This window comes from Pelobates fuscus, chromosome 11 (assembly GCF_036172605.1).
Source record: "Pelobates fuscus isolate aPelFus1 chromosome 11, aPelFus1.pri, whole genome shotgun sequence".
Taxonomy (NCBI): domain Eukaryota; kingdom Metazoa; phylum Chordata; class Amphibia; order Anura; family Pelobatidae; genus Pelobates; species Pelobates fuscus.
In genome coordinates, this window is record NC_086327.1 from 75,888,188 (window position 1) to 75,902,135 (window position 13,948).

Sequence of the window (13,948 nt, forward strand, 5' to 3'; positions counted from 1 at the left end):
CGGCAGTGGTTAGAGGGCATAAAAAAGAGTCAGTTGACAAGGGTCAGATGCAATTGTTCCACAGTTCAAGATTCCAAGACACAGGCAGATCATGTTAAACAAAAACTCATCCAAAAGGGCTAAAATAAGAATAATATAGAGAAACAAATCAGGGAAATGTCGAAAGTGAAAAGAAATTATCTCCTTAAGGAGAATAATAAAAGTAGGGAAAATGGATAATTTGGATATGCCTTTATGACTAGATATCATACCCAACTCAGAGAGATTATGAAAAGCTTAAAAATGTTTGGCCCATTTCATTGAAAGACCCGATATTAGGAGAACTACTTCCTAGAGATCCCCTAAAAATTTATAGGAAGAATAGGAACTTACAAATTCTATTGGCTCCAAGCTCCATCAAACATAAACACTCTAAAATAGATAATTTAGCAGAAATGGGTTTCAGAGGATGCCAATGCTGTAAAGCCTGTACCACGATTCGTATGGAAAATTCTCCATATTTTTCTAGTGTATCCACTGGTGAGATCTTTTTTACCCACTGTAGGTCTTATCCAAAATTTAATTTAACACAGTTGAAATGCCTCAGCATAGAAAGAGTCCCTCCACATTGGAGAGGAGGAAATATAGTTCAAAATCTCTCTCAAAAGTACATGAATCCATTATTTGAGACAACTTAGTAGACTATTTAAAGTAGTCTCTTAAGAAGGAGTTAAAAAAAAGAAAAAACTTTAAATGAACTTTTTTTTTTTTTACTCCTACTTAAGAGACTACTTTAAATAGCCTGCTTTCAAGCACTCTAGTGAGCAAGGCATACTAAGGTGTACTGTTCAAATTATATTGGAATGATTGTAGTAAGCTATTTTTTATTTGTTTTTTGGTCTTTAATTCTGTCACGATTATCATGTGGTGTGGGTTATGGCTCCTAAATGAATAGAAATTACAATTGATATTTTGAAGTTTAATACGTTTTTCCTCAGTAGGTAGTTGACCTGTTCTCAATGGACTTTAAATGCATACGAGACTCACAATCAGAGCACGGACACTGGCATCCATGGAACGCATATCTGGCTTGGGTGGAACGCAAAAACAGAAGTGACGTTGCTGGAACACACAGAAGTGTGCCTTGGAGCGCATGAGAAACTGTCAAGATTACGATTGAAGGATTCACAGCTGTGAGAAAAGGGGTGCAAGAATAAAGCATTGATAAACACTGATTGAACACCTGAGGAAAGAGGAGCAACACGCACTTAACCACCAATTAACATGAAGGACATTTCCTTTATAATGCGACTCGGGGGAGGGAAGAATTAAGGAGGTTCTTTTGTATACCAATATTTTACTGCATTGCATTTGTTTTAAGACTGTAGGTTCCTGAGGAAGTTCACATATGAACCAAACACGTAGGACCTGGGCTCTATGATGTATATTTTACTCATATTATTGATAATTTTTTTTTTGTTTACTTTTTGGCATAATAAATAAGATTTTGTATTTTACCTGGATTTCTGACCTTTCTCGGCTCGTGTATTGTGAACACCAGTGACGGTGAGGAGGTCTACACAGCCCCCCATTACCCGGGGGAGGCACCTTTAAGGGTGTCTTAAAGTCTTCATCTTATGTACAGCTGTATCCCTTTCTTTTTTGCCCACTGATTTGTATGCACTTGTATGTGTTATCTATTTCTATTATTTGTTTCATGTAGTTTTGTATATAACTTGTATATGGGTATTTGCCTTTTGCTCTGTGGTCCTCTTCTTTTGGACATTTTCCTCCATCCCACCATTTGCGCTTGAGGTCCTCTAGACAGTTGTTCTCTTGAAGCTGAAGGATCGCCAAGTCAAATTCATCACGGAATGTTGAACCTATTGAACATGCAATCGTACAAAAAAACCTGTTTCAATGAGTATCACAAAGTTGTGCAAATCACTGTAAATATGGTATGTCTGTGTAACATACTCACTTTCTCTGTGTGCGGGTGTGATTTGCCTCAGGTGCATCTCGTTTTTCATTTGTGCATATTCACTAACATGTAAGTTGCAATGTTCAATGTATGCCACAGTTTTTTAAAGAAACAAGATTTTTTACAATAATACAGCTGCATACAACATATATAACATATTGAACAAACCTCATTAAAGGGACACTATAGTCACCAGAACAACTACAGCTTATTGAATATGTTCTGATGAGTAGAAACATTGCCTTCAGGCTTTTTGCTGTAAGCACTGTCTTTTCAGAGCAAATGCAGTGTTTACATTACAGCCTAGTGATAACTTCACTGGCCACTCATTAGATGGCTGTTAGAGATCCTTCCTGGGTTAGGCTGCCTAAACTGCATCCAAACATTCAGCATTCCCTCTGCATGCAGACACTGAACTTTCCTCATAGAGATTCATTGATTCAATTAATCTCTATGAGGAGATGTTGATTGGCCAGGGCTGTGCTTGAATCATGCTGGCTCTGCCCCTGATCTGCCTCTTTGTCAGGCTCAGCCAATCCTATGGGGAAGCATTGTGATTGGATCAGGCTACCACTTCTGATGATGTCAGCAGACTGCTTGTTTTTCTGAGTCAAACAGCATGCAGAATTACAGCTTCAGGCTTGAATACAGTAAGATTTTGCTATATTTATGGAGGCATGAGGGGCCCAGGGGGGCTAGATGGTGGTTTTAACACTATAGGATCAGGAATACATGTTTGTGTTCCTGACACTTTAGTGATCCTTTAATTTATATAGATGGAGGTCAAAATGATAATCCTTGGATATTACCCCTGATTCCTCAGAATTCCACACAGTCCACAGGAACACTTGTCAATAAATTCTAACTATTTATATTTCAACTTTAAAATTACTTCAAACTGGCCGATGTTGAAAATATGTGCAAACCCATATCATATGTTTATTAAAAGTGCACTTATGTAAAAGATCACAATTGCTATTCTTACCTACAGGCATGCCGATGCCATAACCCTTAGTATCCAAAAGGCCTCCAACTTGGGTGAGATTACAGTTGCGTTGACGATAATATTCATTCATTGTAGATTCCAAGAGGAAGGCGTAGTTTGAATTGAGCACACGTGCTATCCCCTCCTCTGTGCTCTTTACAAATACACTTGGTTGTTTGGAGTGCATGTAATTCCACATCCGTTGGTAAGTTTGGTATCGGGAATTCTAATAAAATATAAGTGCAATTTGAATGTTGCATCTCATTTAAACATTACAATGTCAATTCGCTAAATGGGATTAACAACTGCTGCTAAAATCCGTTATGCCTAAAAGGAAGTTCAAAGATCCGTGGTATTTACTATCAATCATGGCAGGCTGGTCTCTGAGTATAATAAAGCTCAGCCAGTAGACAATATTTTCCTGGTATAGGTGCCCAACGCTAGGAAAACAGCAGATATAAGTCTGTCAATTGTAGCTGCAAAGAGTGACAGTTAATATGTCACAAGAGATACCTTATCTTCCCACTTCAGTGAGAAAGCCAACGGGTCTCTGAATTAAAAAAACAAAAACAAATAAGTAAATAATAATGGACTTCAGTAAGTTGATGTGTAAATATCTTCAAAAGAAGTACATTAATTTTGGATAGGGTTAGGAAAAACAGGATGTGTTGAGGTTAGAGGCCCCATAGCTGTGCCCAGTGGAAAACAGCCGGCAATATACAAAAAATGAGTAGTAAGGGGTGGAGAGGAGTCCAGTACTGCAACAATGCATACGAATACATTTTCCAGTTTGATATTGATGGCTGGTTCTCCTTAGATACATGTGTCTCTAACAAGAAGGGATCTTGTAGATGAGGTCCATAGTCAGCCATATTAGAAAAGGGTTTTTTAAATAAAGAAGCAATTATATTAATGTGAATGTGAGGAAGAAAGTCAAACGGAAAATAAGAATAGGGATTATTTGATGAAGGAATACACGAGTGACAATTTACATGCATATGTGACATGTATTACATGACAATTTAAACATATGGCTGAGCAATGCAAACATATACAGGAAGATCTTGGGAATACAAAAGGCACGCAATATAAAATACATTATATAAGTAAAACCGTTTGGGATAAAGTCCAAGATTTGTTATAAAATCATACATTTAGAATGCAATTTAGAAATTATTACTGAAGGATAAATCAAAAGAAATAGAAACAATTAAACAAAGAAATAAATAAAACTATATATGTTAATTTATATACATGTAAATATATATACAGATATATTTGCTTCAATTAAAGGCAAACAGAAGTGGGTTTGAGATTTATATTGTCCCTGAAATTTGTGTCATACCATTATCAGCATAAGGATGAATCAATGCATTATAGTCTAGGAATGCAAAAAGGTATTGGTACAACAGATTATTGCAAATATGGCCAGACGATGCAAGGAAACTCTTAATAACAAATGCTATAAGTGTAGGAAAATTAAATGTTGGATACAACATAAAAGAAAACAGAAAGTAAGCATACAAGTACAAAAAATGCTAAAGGGAAGAGAGAAAAATTGCTCTAGAGTTAAGGAAAGGCAGAATATGTAAAGACAAAGGGAGATGTATATGCATTAGTGATTCAATTAACCAGTAGAGAGTTGAGTGCTACTGCAAAGTGTGACTTGATAAGGGTACACAAAAACAAACAATGTTCTTGTGTCTGCTCCTTAAGATAAATTGATCTATCGTTCAAAAATGTAAAGTCTTAATGGAGTGTCAAGCTTTGTCTATCCAGCTTCAAAATAAAATTTTGTTAGACATCTTTTGAAAGATGGTAGGGGTCTTCTCTTGGTAGCAGTGAATATTGGGGCTAGGAGCTTCACTGGTATCCTTTTTGGAAGGTGATTTCTTTATGGCTTGAAGAAAAAGGTGATGCAAAATACTTCTGGGGTCCAAAAGTAGAAGCATGATGTGTGATTTTTGTTCTCTTCCAATTTACCATTGTTCCTTATGTATGAATACTGCAGGTAATTTTGTGAGTAAATGAGCTTCAACAACTTGCTGTAAACAGCAAATTTTAGCTAAAAGTGTGTTGAGCATCTGTGGAGCTTAAAGGAATAGTCTTTTTTTTATATATATATATGTTTATTTTTCGTTTAAATTTCACCCATATAACATACTTTACATGTCAATTTACTATATTGCAGTGCATTATTTTAAATACGTATCATTGCTGAAACTATATGTCATATTTATACAATACAATAAAAGTGTACAAATCACAAAGACAATCACAATTCTCCCTTTCATACCCAGACAAAACAGAGGCAAAAAATAAAGAAAATGAAACTACTAGGTTTCCTCACAGTGAAGAGATGGTATTGGGGAATCAGTGGGGGAATGGAGCTTTAGTTCTTGAAAATCTAACCCAAGGAGACAAATTTCGTCATATTTCTCTTTAGATACTCTGTCCATTACTATACCTGCTTCCATCCTATATTGGAAATCAACTTGTGTACGTATGTCATGCCAGTTTAAAGGACCAATATTTCACCAGTTCCTGGCCATAACTATTTTACTTGCCATAAAGATATGAATCATGAGGATTTTTGATTTTATTTTAGCCCTTGACATATCTAAATGGAACAGAAACATTTGGGCCGTGATATCGATTTGTGCCTTAAGAATAGAATTTACTAGACCGGAAAGAATTGTTTTCATAGGGTTCAATTCCTCACAATCCCACCATATGTGGGGGAATGAACCCAATGCTCTGCCACATCTCCAGCAATCTGGTAGAAGTGTAGGTTGAAATTTGTGTAAACGAGTAGGGACCAAATACCATCTATAGACAAGTTTGAAATATACCTTTTTACTAAGTGTAGACCAGATAACTACTCATCAAGCGGAAAAGAAATGTGAAATTCTTGCTCCCATTTGATCATTGCTAATGCTTTATCTGTTTGCTTTTGTTTTTTTATAAATTGATTAAATCTAGAAGCTATTTTTTTCTTATAATGGAATGCTATAAATTTATCAACTGGGGTATTTTCCGAGAATTCTTTACTTGAAATGAAGGATTTTATTCTTAAATAGTTAAATATTTCATTAGAAGGGAGATTATATTTAAGCTGTAACGTTGGAAATGTTAAAATTTGGTTCCCCTCTAATAACTCTTCAATTTTTTTAATTCCACACTCTTCCTATTCTTGAAGGTTTATATCTTTTACATAGAGTTTTAAGCATGGGGCATTCTTTGATATATGTTTGGTACCATATTTTTTTCTTTAGATATTTTACTATGTAGATCATTGTATTATTCATCAGGTTATTAGTTTTTATATTTTTCACAAACTCGCCATCGCACCATATGAGAGATAGAGGTTTGATGTTGCCAAGATCAGCTTTTTCAATATCTATCCAAGTTGGTCTTAGAGGGACACTATAGTCACCTGAACAACTTTAGCTTAATGAAGCAGTTTTGGTTTATAGAACATGCCCCTGCAGCCTCACTGCTCAATCCTCTGCCATTTAGGAGTTAAATCCCTTTGTTTATTAACCCTAGTCACACCTCCCTGCATGTGACTTGCACAGCCTTCCATAAACACTTCCTGTAAAGAGAGCCCTATTTAGGCTTTCTTTATTGCAAGTTCTGTTTAACTACGATTTTTTTTATCACCTGCTATGTTAATAGTTTGCTAGACCCTGCAAGAGCCTGCTGTATGTGATTAAAGTTCAATTTAGAGATTGAGATACAATTATTTAAGGTAAATTACATCTGTTTGAAAGTGAAACCAGTTTTTTTTTTGTCATGCAGGCTCTGTCAATCATAGCTAGGGGAGGTGTGGCTAGGGCTGCATAAACAGAAACAAAGTGATTTAACTCCTAAATGAAGGTGAATTGAGCAGTGGAATTGCAGGGGAATGATCTATACACTAAAACTGCTTTATTTAGCTAAAGTAATTTAGGTGACTATAGTGTTCCTTTAAAGTTGTAACATTATTATTATAAAGTTGTAACATGATCACACATAATTAGATGTACTGTCATATTAATAATAACCCCTCCAACGATAAATAATTATGGGGATAATGTATAATAAACACAGGTTACTGGCTATTGGAGGGATAATGTATAATAAACACAGGTTACTGGCTATGGGAGGATAATGTATAATAAACACAGGTTACTGGCTATGGGAGGGATAATGTATAATAAACACAGGTTACTGGCTATGGGAGGGATAAATCCCCTTTCATTAGATGTTGAGGTTAGTACTCTATCAAATATTCTGTAATCTGCCCTTGGGGTTTTACCTCCAAGATCCATTATCTTGCAATTATCTACATTAAATGTCAGCTTCAACAGCTCTGACCATTTTTCTATTTTACCTAAATCATTTGCCATTTGGCTTATCACTCCTGGAACATCACCCCTGTTACATATTAGTATCATCAGCACAAATACATACCTTACCATCAAGACCTTCTGCAATATCAATAATAAAAATATTAAAGAGAATGGGCCCAAGTACCCCACTGGTGACAAGACCATGCTTCGAATATATTCAATTGACTACAACCCTCTGTTGCCTGTCACTCAGCCACTGGCTTACCCTTTCAACAATATTGGAAGTCAAATTTAAATATTGATAAGCCTTCTATGTGCAACAGTGTCAAAAGCCTTACTGAAATCTAGATAAGCAATGTCTTTTGCACCACCCTAATCTATTATTTTAGTTACTCAATCAAAAAAATCTATAAACTTAAGGGTAGGCAAAAACAAACCACCTACTTGTGTCTGCTCCTTAAGATAAATTGAGAAATGTGTACCCTTATATGTATTGCTGAACATCTGCTGAGTGCTAGGGAATCTGTTGGCGCTATATAAATGGCAATAATAATAATAATAATAATAATAATAATAATAATGTGGTATTCTAGTATTTGAGCAGAACATTTGCATAGTAAATGAATAAAAGTAAATATTTACCTGAAAGAAGGTCATGCTAGAACCTCCATGAATTGTGCCATACTCAATTGTAGTCTGATCTGCAAGATCATCAACTGATTCTATGGGTACATCCATTCTCTGCACAGTTAGAAAAGCAGCAAGATTTGCTGTGTATGACGAAATGATGATCAGGGTAAATGCCCACCTACATATGGAGAATAAATACTTTATAAAAAATATATGTTCTGCAACTTTCCGAATTAAACCTAACATGATTTAGGGAGTTTCAGATTTTTTTTTTTCAAACTAGTTATTTTTGCATAAATGTTGCAGTTTGGATTTATGTTGCAGTTTGCTAAATTGTGAGGCTATATTATCTTAGTAGAGTAAGTACTTGCTCTGCTTACTGCATAGCAATTTCCCCATGGACTTTGGACCAATTGCTATTCAATAAGCAGAGGAAATGCTTACTCTGTTAAAATAATCTAACCCTTAGAGCGTATTGAGTTTCTCTTTAACCCCTTAAGGACACATGACGTGTGTGACACGTCATGATTCCCTTTTATTCCAGAAGTTTGGTCCTTAAGGGGTTAAGGCCTTGTTTTTAAAGTATTTTCGAAATATCTGTCCATACCAACAACTGGCAGATGTTTGCAACCATAAAATATTGTATATAAACTCAACAAGTATAAAAAAGGCACTGAAAAAATGAAATATGTGCACGTCACCAGTGTACAAGCTCAAAACATTCACATATAAAATAAGAAATAAAAAACATGCTGTGTCTTTAAGACAATAGATAATACACAAATAGTGCACTGTGATGTTCAAACCACTTAATTTATAGTACACATAAGTGAAAAAAGAAGTGCATATGAATAAAATGCAAACAATACCTATTAGAGTGCACTATATCAATATCAATCAATGTGCAAATAATACAACAAAGTGATATAATTAACTATGCAAAAACAGTGTAAAGTGCAACAATCCACTTACATCAGTATATACAAAAAAGTTTTCCTCGTTTGTGAAGGGTGATGATCTCTTCTCTTAACTTTGTGGAGCATTCATTTGGCTTAGCCATATTTCTAAAATGCAGTCAAACATGACGCTCAATAAACCCCTAGCCAGTTCAGATATTTCAAGTGTTCCAGCTCAAGCACACTTGATGCAGCTGATGAAGCACTTGATTAGTTGCATCAGGTATGTTTAAGACAACATATGCTTTGCATATTTGTGCTGTTGTGAGGGATTCTATTCAGGGGGTTGAACAATTTTGAGACTGGAGAAGACATAAGTTGCATTTTCAGTTGAATCTGGGGAAACCACTTGAAGCATTCATCGTACTGAGCTTTTTTACTTACTTTTGTTTGATTTTTTTCATTGCAAAAAACTGAAGGTCTGTAAATTTTAATAATAAACCTGATTATCAAAGGAGATTGAATAATTTTTATTACAACTGTAGTTGCCAGGTAAGAAAGCATTTCTTTGTTAAAGTACTTTTATTTAACAAGGCTTCTACCTACAACAAAAGTGCACTGTGCAATTCAAGGAGCTTAAATACTGATATGGCACCCAAAAAAAATGTTTAGTAGCTACAAAACACGTGTAATTAAGTACCTCTAACTTAACACACAGTCATGCAAAAGTGCACTGAGTGTAAAGCCACTTCAAGTAAACCAAGTGGAGTGGTAAAATGAAAATTACACTTACCCTCTAACCCTTATATATTTCAGAGTGTATATATATATATATATATATATATATATATATATATATATATATATATTTATTTCTGCTATATTGTATTGTGTATTGTGTATTGAAAACCCCTTCCACCTGAAGTAAGTGGAGAGTTAACACACCAGTCAAGCCATAAGACTTCCTGTTCCCACAGAAATCTAACTTTAACAGTGCTCTCGCTACTGCAAGGGACTCTGGATTGGCATATGCAAATGAGCTTTGTTAAGTGAGAGCACTGTTAGAGTGAGATTTCTGTGGGGAAAGCAAGTCTTATGGTATGACTGGTGTGTGTATTTGTGTTTAGCAATGTATTAACTATCCACTCACTTCAGGTGGAAGGGGTTTTCATCCACACTATTTTCCCCACCACAACTATATTTGGTATGTACTAACGCCAAGCCTCCAAAGCAAGCCAGTAACTAACCTCATGCTGATGAGTTGCATTAACAATGAAACAGCTGGCCATGAGTGGTTCACTGATTTTGCTCCACTTCCTGAGTTGTGTTTCAAAGCTGTTGTATACAGCAGACATGTACTACAAGGAATCCATGTATAAATTGGAATTATGAGATAAAATGTGGTTCTTTGTTGAGCTAATTTGCATATGCCTACCCAGAATCCCTTGCAGTAGTTAGAGGACTTTAAAAGTGAGATTCCTGTGGGAAAAGCAAGTCTTATGGCTTGACTGGTGTGTGTATTTGTGTTTAGCAATGTATTAACTATATCTATATCTATCTATCTATATATATATATATATATATATATATATATATATATATATATATATATATATATATATATATAGAGTGTGTGTGTATATATATATATATATATATATATATATATATATATATATATATATATATATATACACACACTCTGATTGGCCACAACATTAAAACCACTGACAGGTGAAGTGAATTGAATAATTATATCATTACAATGGCACCTCTCAAGCGGTGGGATATATTAAGCAGAAAGTGATCAGTCAGTTCTTAAACTCCATGTGTTGGAAGATCTGAGTGACTTTGACATGGACCAAATAATGATGGCTCGAAAAATGGGTCAGAGCATCCAAAAGTGGCAAGTCTTGTGGGTTTTTCTCAGTATGCAGTGGTTATAATCAAAACTGTTGCAAGAGAGGACAAAAGGACAACTGTTGCAAGACAGGACAGCATCAGGGTCATGGGCGTCAATTGGGTGCTCATTGATGCACTTGCGGAGCAAAGGCTAGCCCACGTGATCTAATCACACAGTAGAGCTATTGTAGCTCAAATTGCTGTAAAACTTAATGCTGGCCATGATAGAAAGGCATCAGAACACACAGTGCATCACAGTTTGCTGCATATGAGGCTGCGTAGCTGCAGACCTGTCCATGTCTACTACCAAAAGTGTCAGAACTGGACCATGATGCAATGGAAGGAAGTTGCCTGGTCTTATGAATCACATTTTCTTTTGGATCAGGTGGATGGCCGGGGTGCATGTGTTTCGTTTACCTTGGGAAGAGATGGCAGCAGGATGCACTATGGGAATAAGGCAGGCAGTGTTATTCTTTGGGTCCTCGCATTCATGTGTATGTTACTTTGATATGTACCACCTACCTAAATATAGTTGCAGACCGCATACACCACTTCATAGCAACGGTGTTCCCTAATGGCAGTGGCCTCTATCAGAAGGATAATGCACCCTGCCACACTCTGACAATGGCTCAAGAATGGTTTAAGGGACATGACAAAGAGATTAACGTGTTGTCTTGGTCTCCAAATTCCCTCAGATCTTAATCTGATTGAACATGGAGGCCCCACCTCGCAACTTGCAGGACTTAAAAGAATCTGCTGCTAATGTCTTGGAGCCAGATACCACAAGACACATTGAAAGGTCTCATGGAGTCTATGCCTTGCATCAGAACTGTTCTGGCAGCACGCAAGGTAACCTGTACAATATTGATCAGTGTGTGTGTATATATATACTCATGAAAAGTGTGAGGACGTCCAATGTTGTTTCACAATATTTGTTCAGTTAAAGTGAACCTGTAATGAATATTTTCACTTAGTTTAAATCTCTCCCATATACATTGAATACACCATATATCACATATATATATGGTGTACTCAATGTAAAATATAGAGCTTTACTCATGCCAGTGTCAGAAAGTAGTGATGTTTACATAGTTTGCATAGTTACATAGCTGAAAAGAGACTTGCGTCCATCAAGTTCAGCCTTCTTCACATATGTTTTTTGCTGTTGATCCAAAAGAAGGCAAAAAAAAAACCAGTTTGAAGCACTTCCAATTTTGCAACAAGCTAGGAAAAAAAATCCTTCTTGACCCCAGAATGGCAGTCAGATTTATCCTTGGATCAAGCAGTTATTACCCTACATTAAAATATTATATCCTTGAATATTCTGTTTTTGCAAGTATGCATCTAGTAGCTGTTTGAACATCTGTATGGACTCTGATAAAACCACTTCTTCAGGCAGAGTATTCCACATCCTGATTGTTCTTACAGTAAAAAAACCTTTCCTTTGCCTTAGACTAAATCTTCTTTCTTCTAGTCTAAACGCATGACCTCGTGTCCTATGTAAAGTCCCGTTTGTGAATAGATTTCCACACAATGGTTTGTATTGGCCCCGAATATATTTTATAATGTTATCATATCCCCTCTCAGGCGACGTTTTTCTAAACTAAATAGGTTTAAATTTGTTAACCTTTCTTCATAGCTGATATGTTCCATTTCTTGTATTAATTTTGTAGCCCGCCTCTGCACTTTTTCTAGTGCCATAATATCCTTCTTTAGAACAGGTGCCCAAAATTGCACAGCACTCAGACAACCTCAATGAGACGAAGTGGTCTGGGTGCCTATAGTGTCTCTTTAAAGGATCATATGCTGATGTCTTGGTGCTAAATACCACAATACATTTTTAGAGGTCATGCCTTGACTCAGAGGTGTTTTGGCAGTACAAGGGGGATCTACATGATACTAGGCAGGTGGTTTTACAGTTGTGGCTGATCAGTGTATCTCACTAGCTTTTTGCCAGACTTGCTGGATTTTTTTCCCTTTTGTGATTCTAGTACCCCTTAAAGGATCACTACAGGGTCAGGAACACAAACATGTATTCCTAACCCTATAGTGTTAACACCACCATCTAGTCCCCCTGGGCCCCTCATGCCTCATGCCATAAATATAGCAAAATCTTACTGTATTCAAGGCAGAAGCTATGGATCTGCGTGCTGTTTGCCTAAAAAAAAAACACAAGCAGTCTGCTGACATCATCAGAAGTGGTGGTCTGATCCAATCACAATGCTTCTCCGTAGGATTGGCTGAGACTGACAAGGAGGCAGATCAGGGGCAGAGCCAGCATGATTCAAACACAGCCCTGGCCAATCAGCATCTCCTCATAGAGATGCATTGAATCAATTAATCTCTATGAGGAAAGTTCAGTGTCTGCATGCAGAGGGAGGAGATACTGAATGTTTGGATGCATTTTAGGTAGCCATGACCCAGGAAGGATCTCTAACAGCTATCTGAGGAGTGGCCAGTGAGTTATCACTAGGCTGTAATGTAAACACTGCATTTTCTCTGAAAAGACACACCGTCTTCTACCGTTACAGCAAAAAGCCTGATGGTAATGATTCTACTTACCAGAACAAATTCAATAAGCTGTAGTTGTTCTGGTGACTATAGTGTCCCTTTAAGTATTGAGACTGCGTGTTTTTTACTTCAGCTTTTTTTCACTGTCTTTCCCATTTTTAGGAGGTATTTTTTTTTAAGCTTGCCTACTTTAAAAAGGAACTGTCACTTATCTTGAATTTAAACTAATGAAAAAATAATAATAAATCTCACCTAAAACTGCTTGCTAACCTTTGTTCATGAGATGCTGTTTTATTTTATATTTATAATGAAGATTTAGAAAAGTTTATCAAATGTGCCCTTTCCTTTTAGAATAAGAAATATTCTGTCCATTTGGTTCAGCGTATTCAAATAGTCTTTTTTCAACCAGAAAAAAAAACCAATCAAGGTGAAGTAGAGTTCAGGGCCAAAACGGTCTATCAATGTCATCTTCATAATTGTTATATGAGTTATCACTACAGACTAATCACAAATAACCCATGCCACTAAGACATTTGCACTTCAAAAGGAAACCAATTAATAGATAGACACAGACAATATATAATAATCAAATGGCATGAATCTTTTATTCTGATGTAATAGCAAGTAAATGAATATAGTAGTATTGTACACCCCTGCATTCCATATCTTCATGCAATCTCAATTTAATTTAATTAGAGCCATGACAGAGTCTATATTGTCTTGATAAGGA

At 36.1% G+C, this 13,948-nt stretch overlaps 1 protein-coding gene across 1 annotated transcript in view; it reads right to left on the reverse strand.

The window, feature by feature from the left end:
- GRIK4 (glutamate ionotropic receptor kainate type subunit 4) overlaps nt 1–13,948 on the reverse strand; it is a 758,447-nt gene that overhangs the window by 12,050 nt on the left and 732,449 nt on the right. Inside the window, exons 17-19 of the mRNA XM_063436300.1 lie at nt 7,922–8,087; nt 2,946–3,171; nt 1,734–1,862 (exon numbers count right to left, since the gene is read on the reverse strand). Of these exons, the coding sequence (XP_063292370.1) occupies nt 1,734–1,862; nt 2,946–3,171; nt 7,922–8,087 (521 nt within the window). The remainder of the gene's footprint in view (nt 1–1,733; nt 1,863–2,945; nt 3,172–7,921; nt 8,088–13,948) is intronic.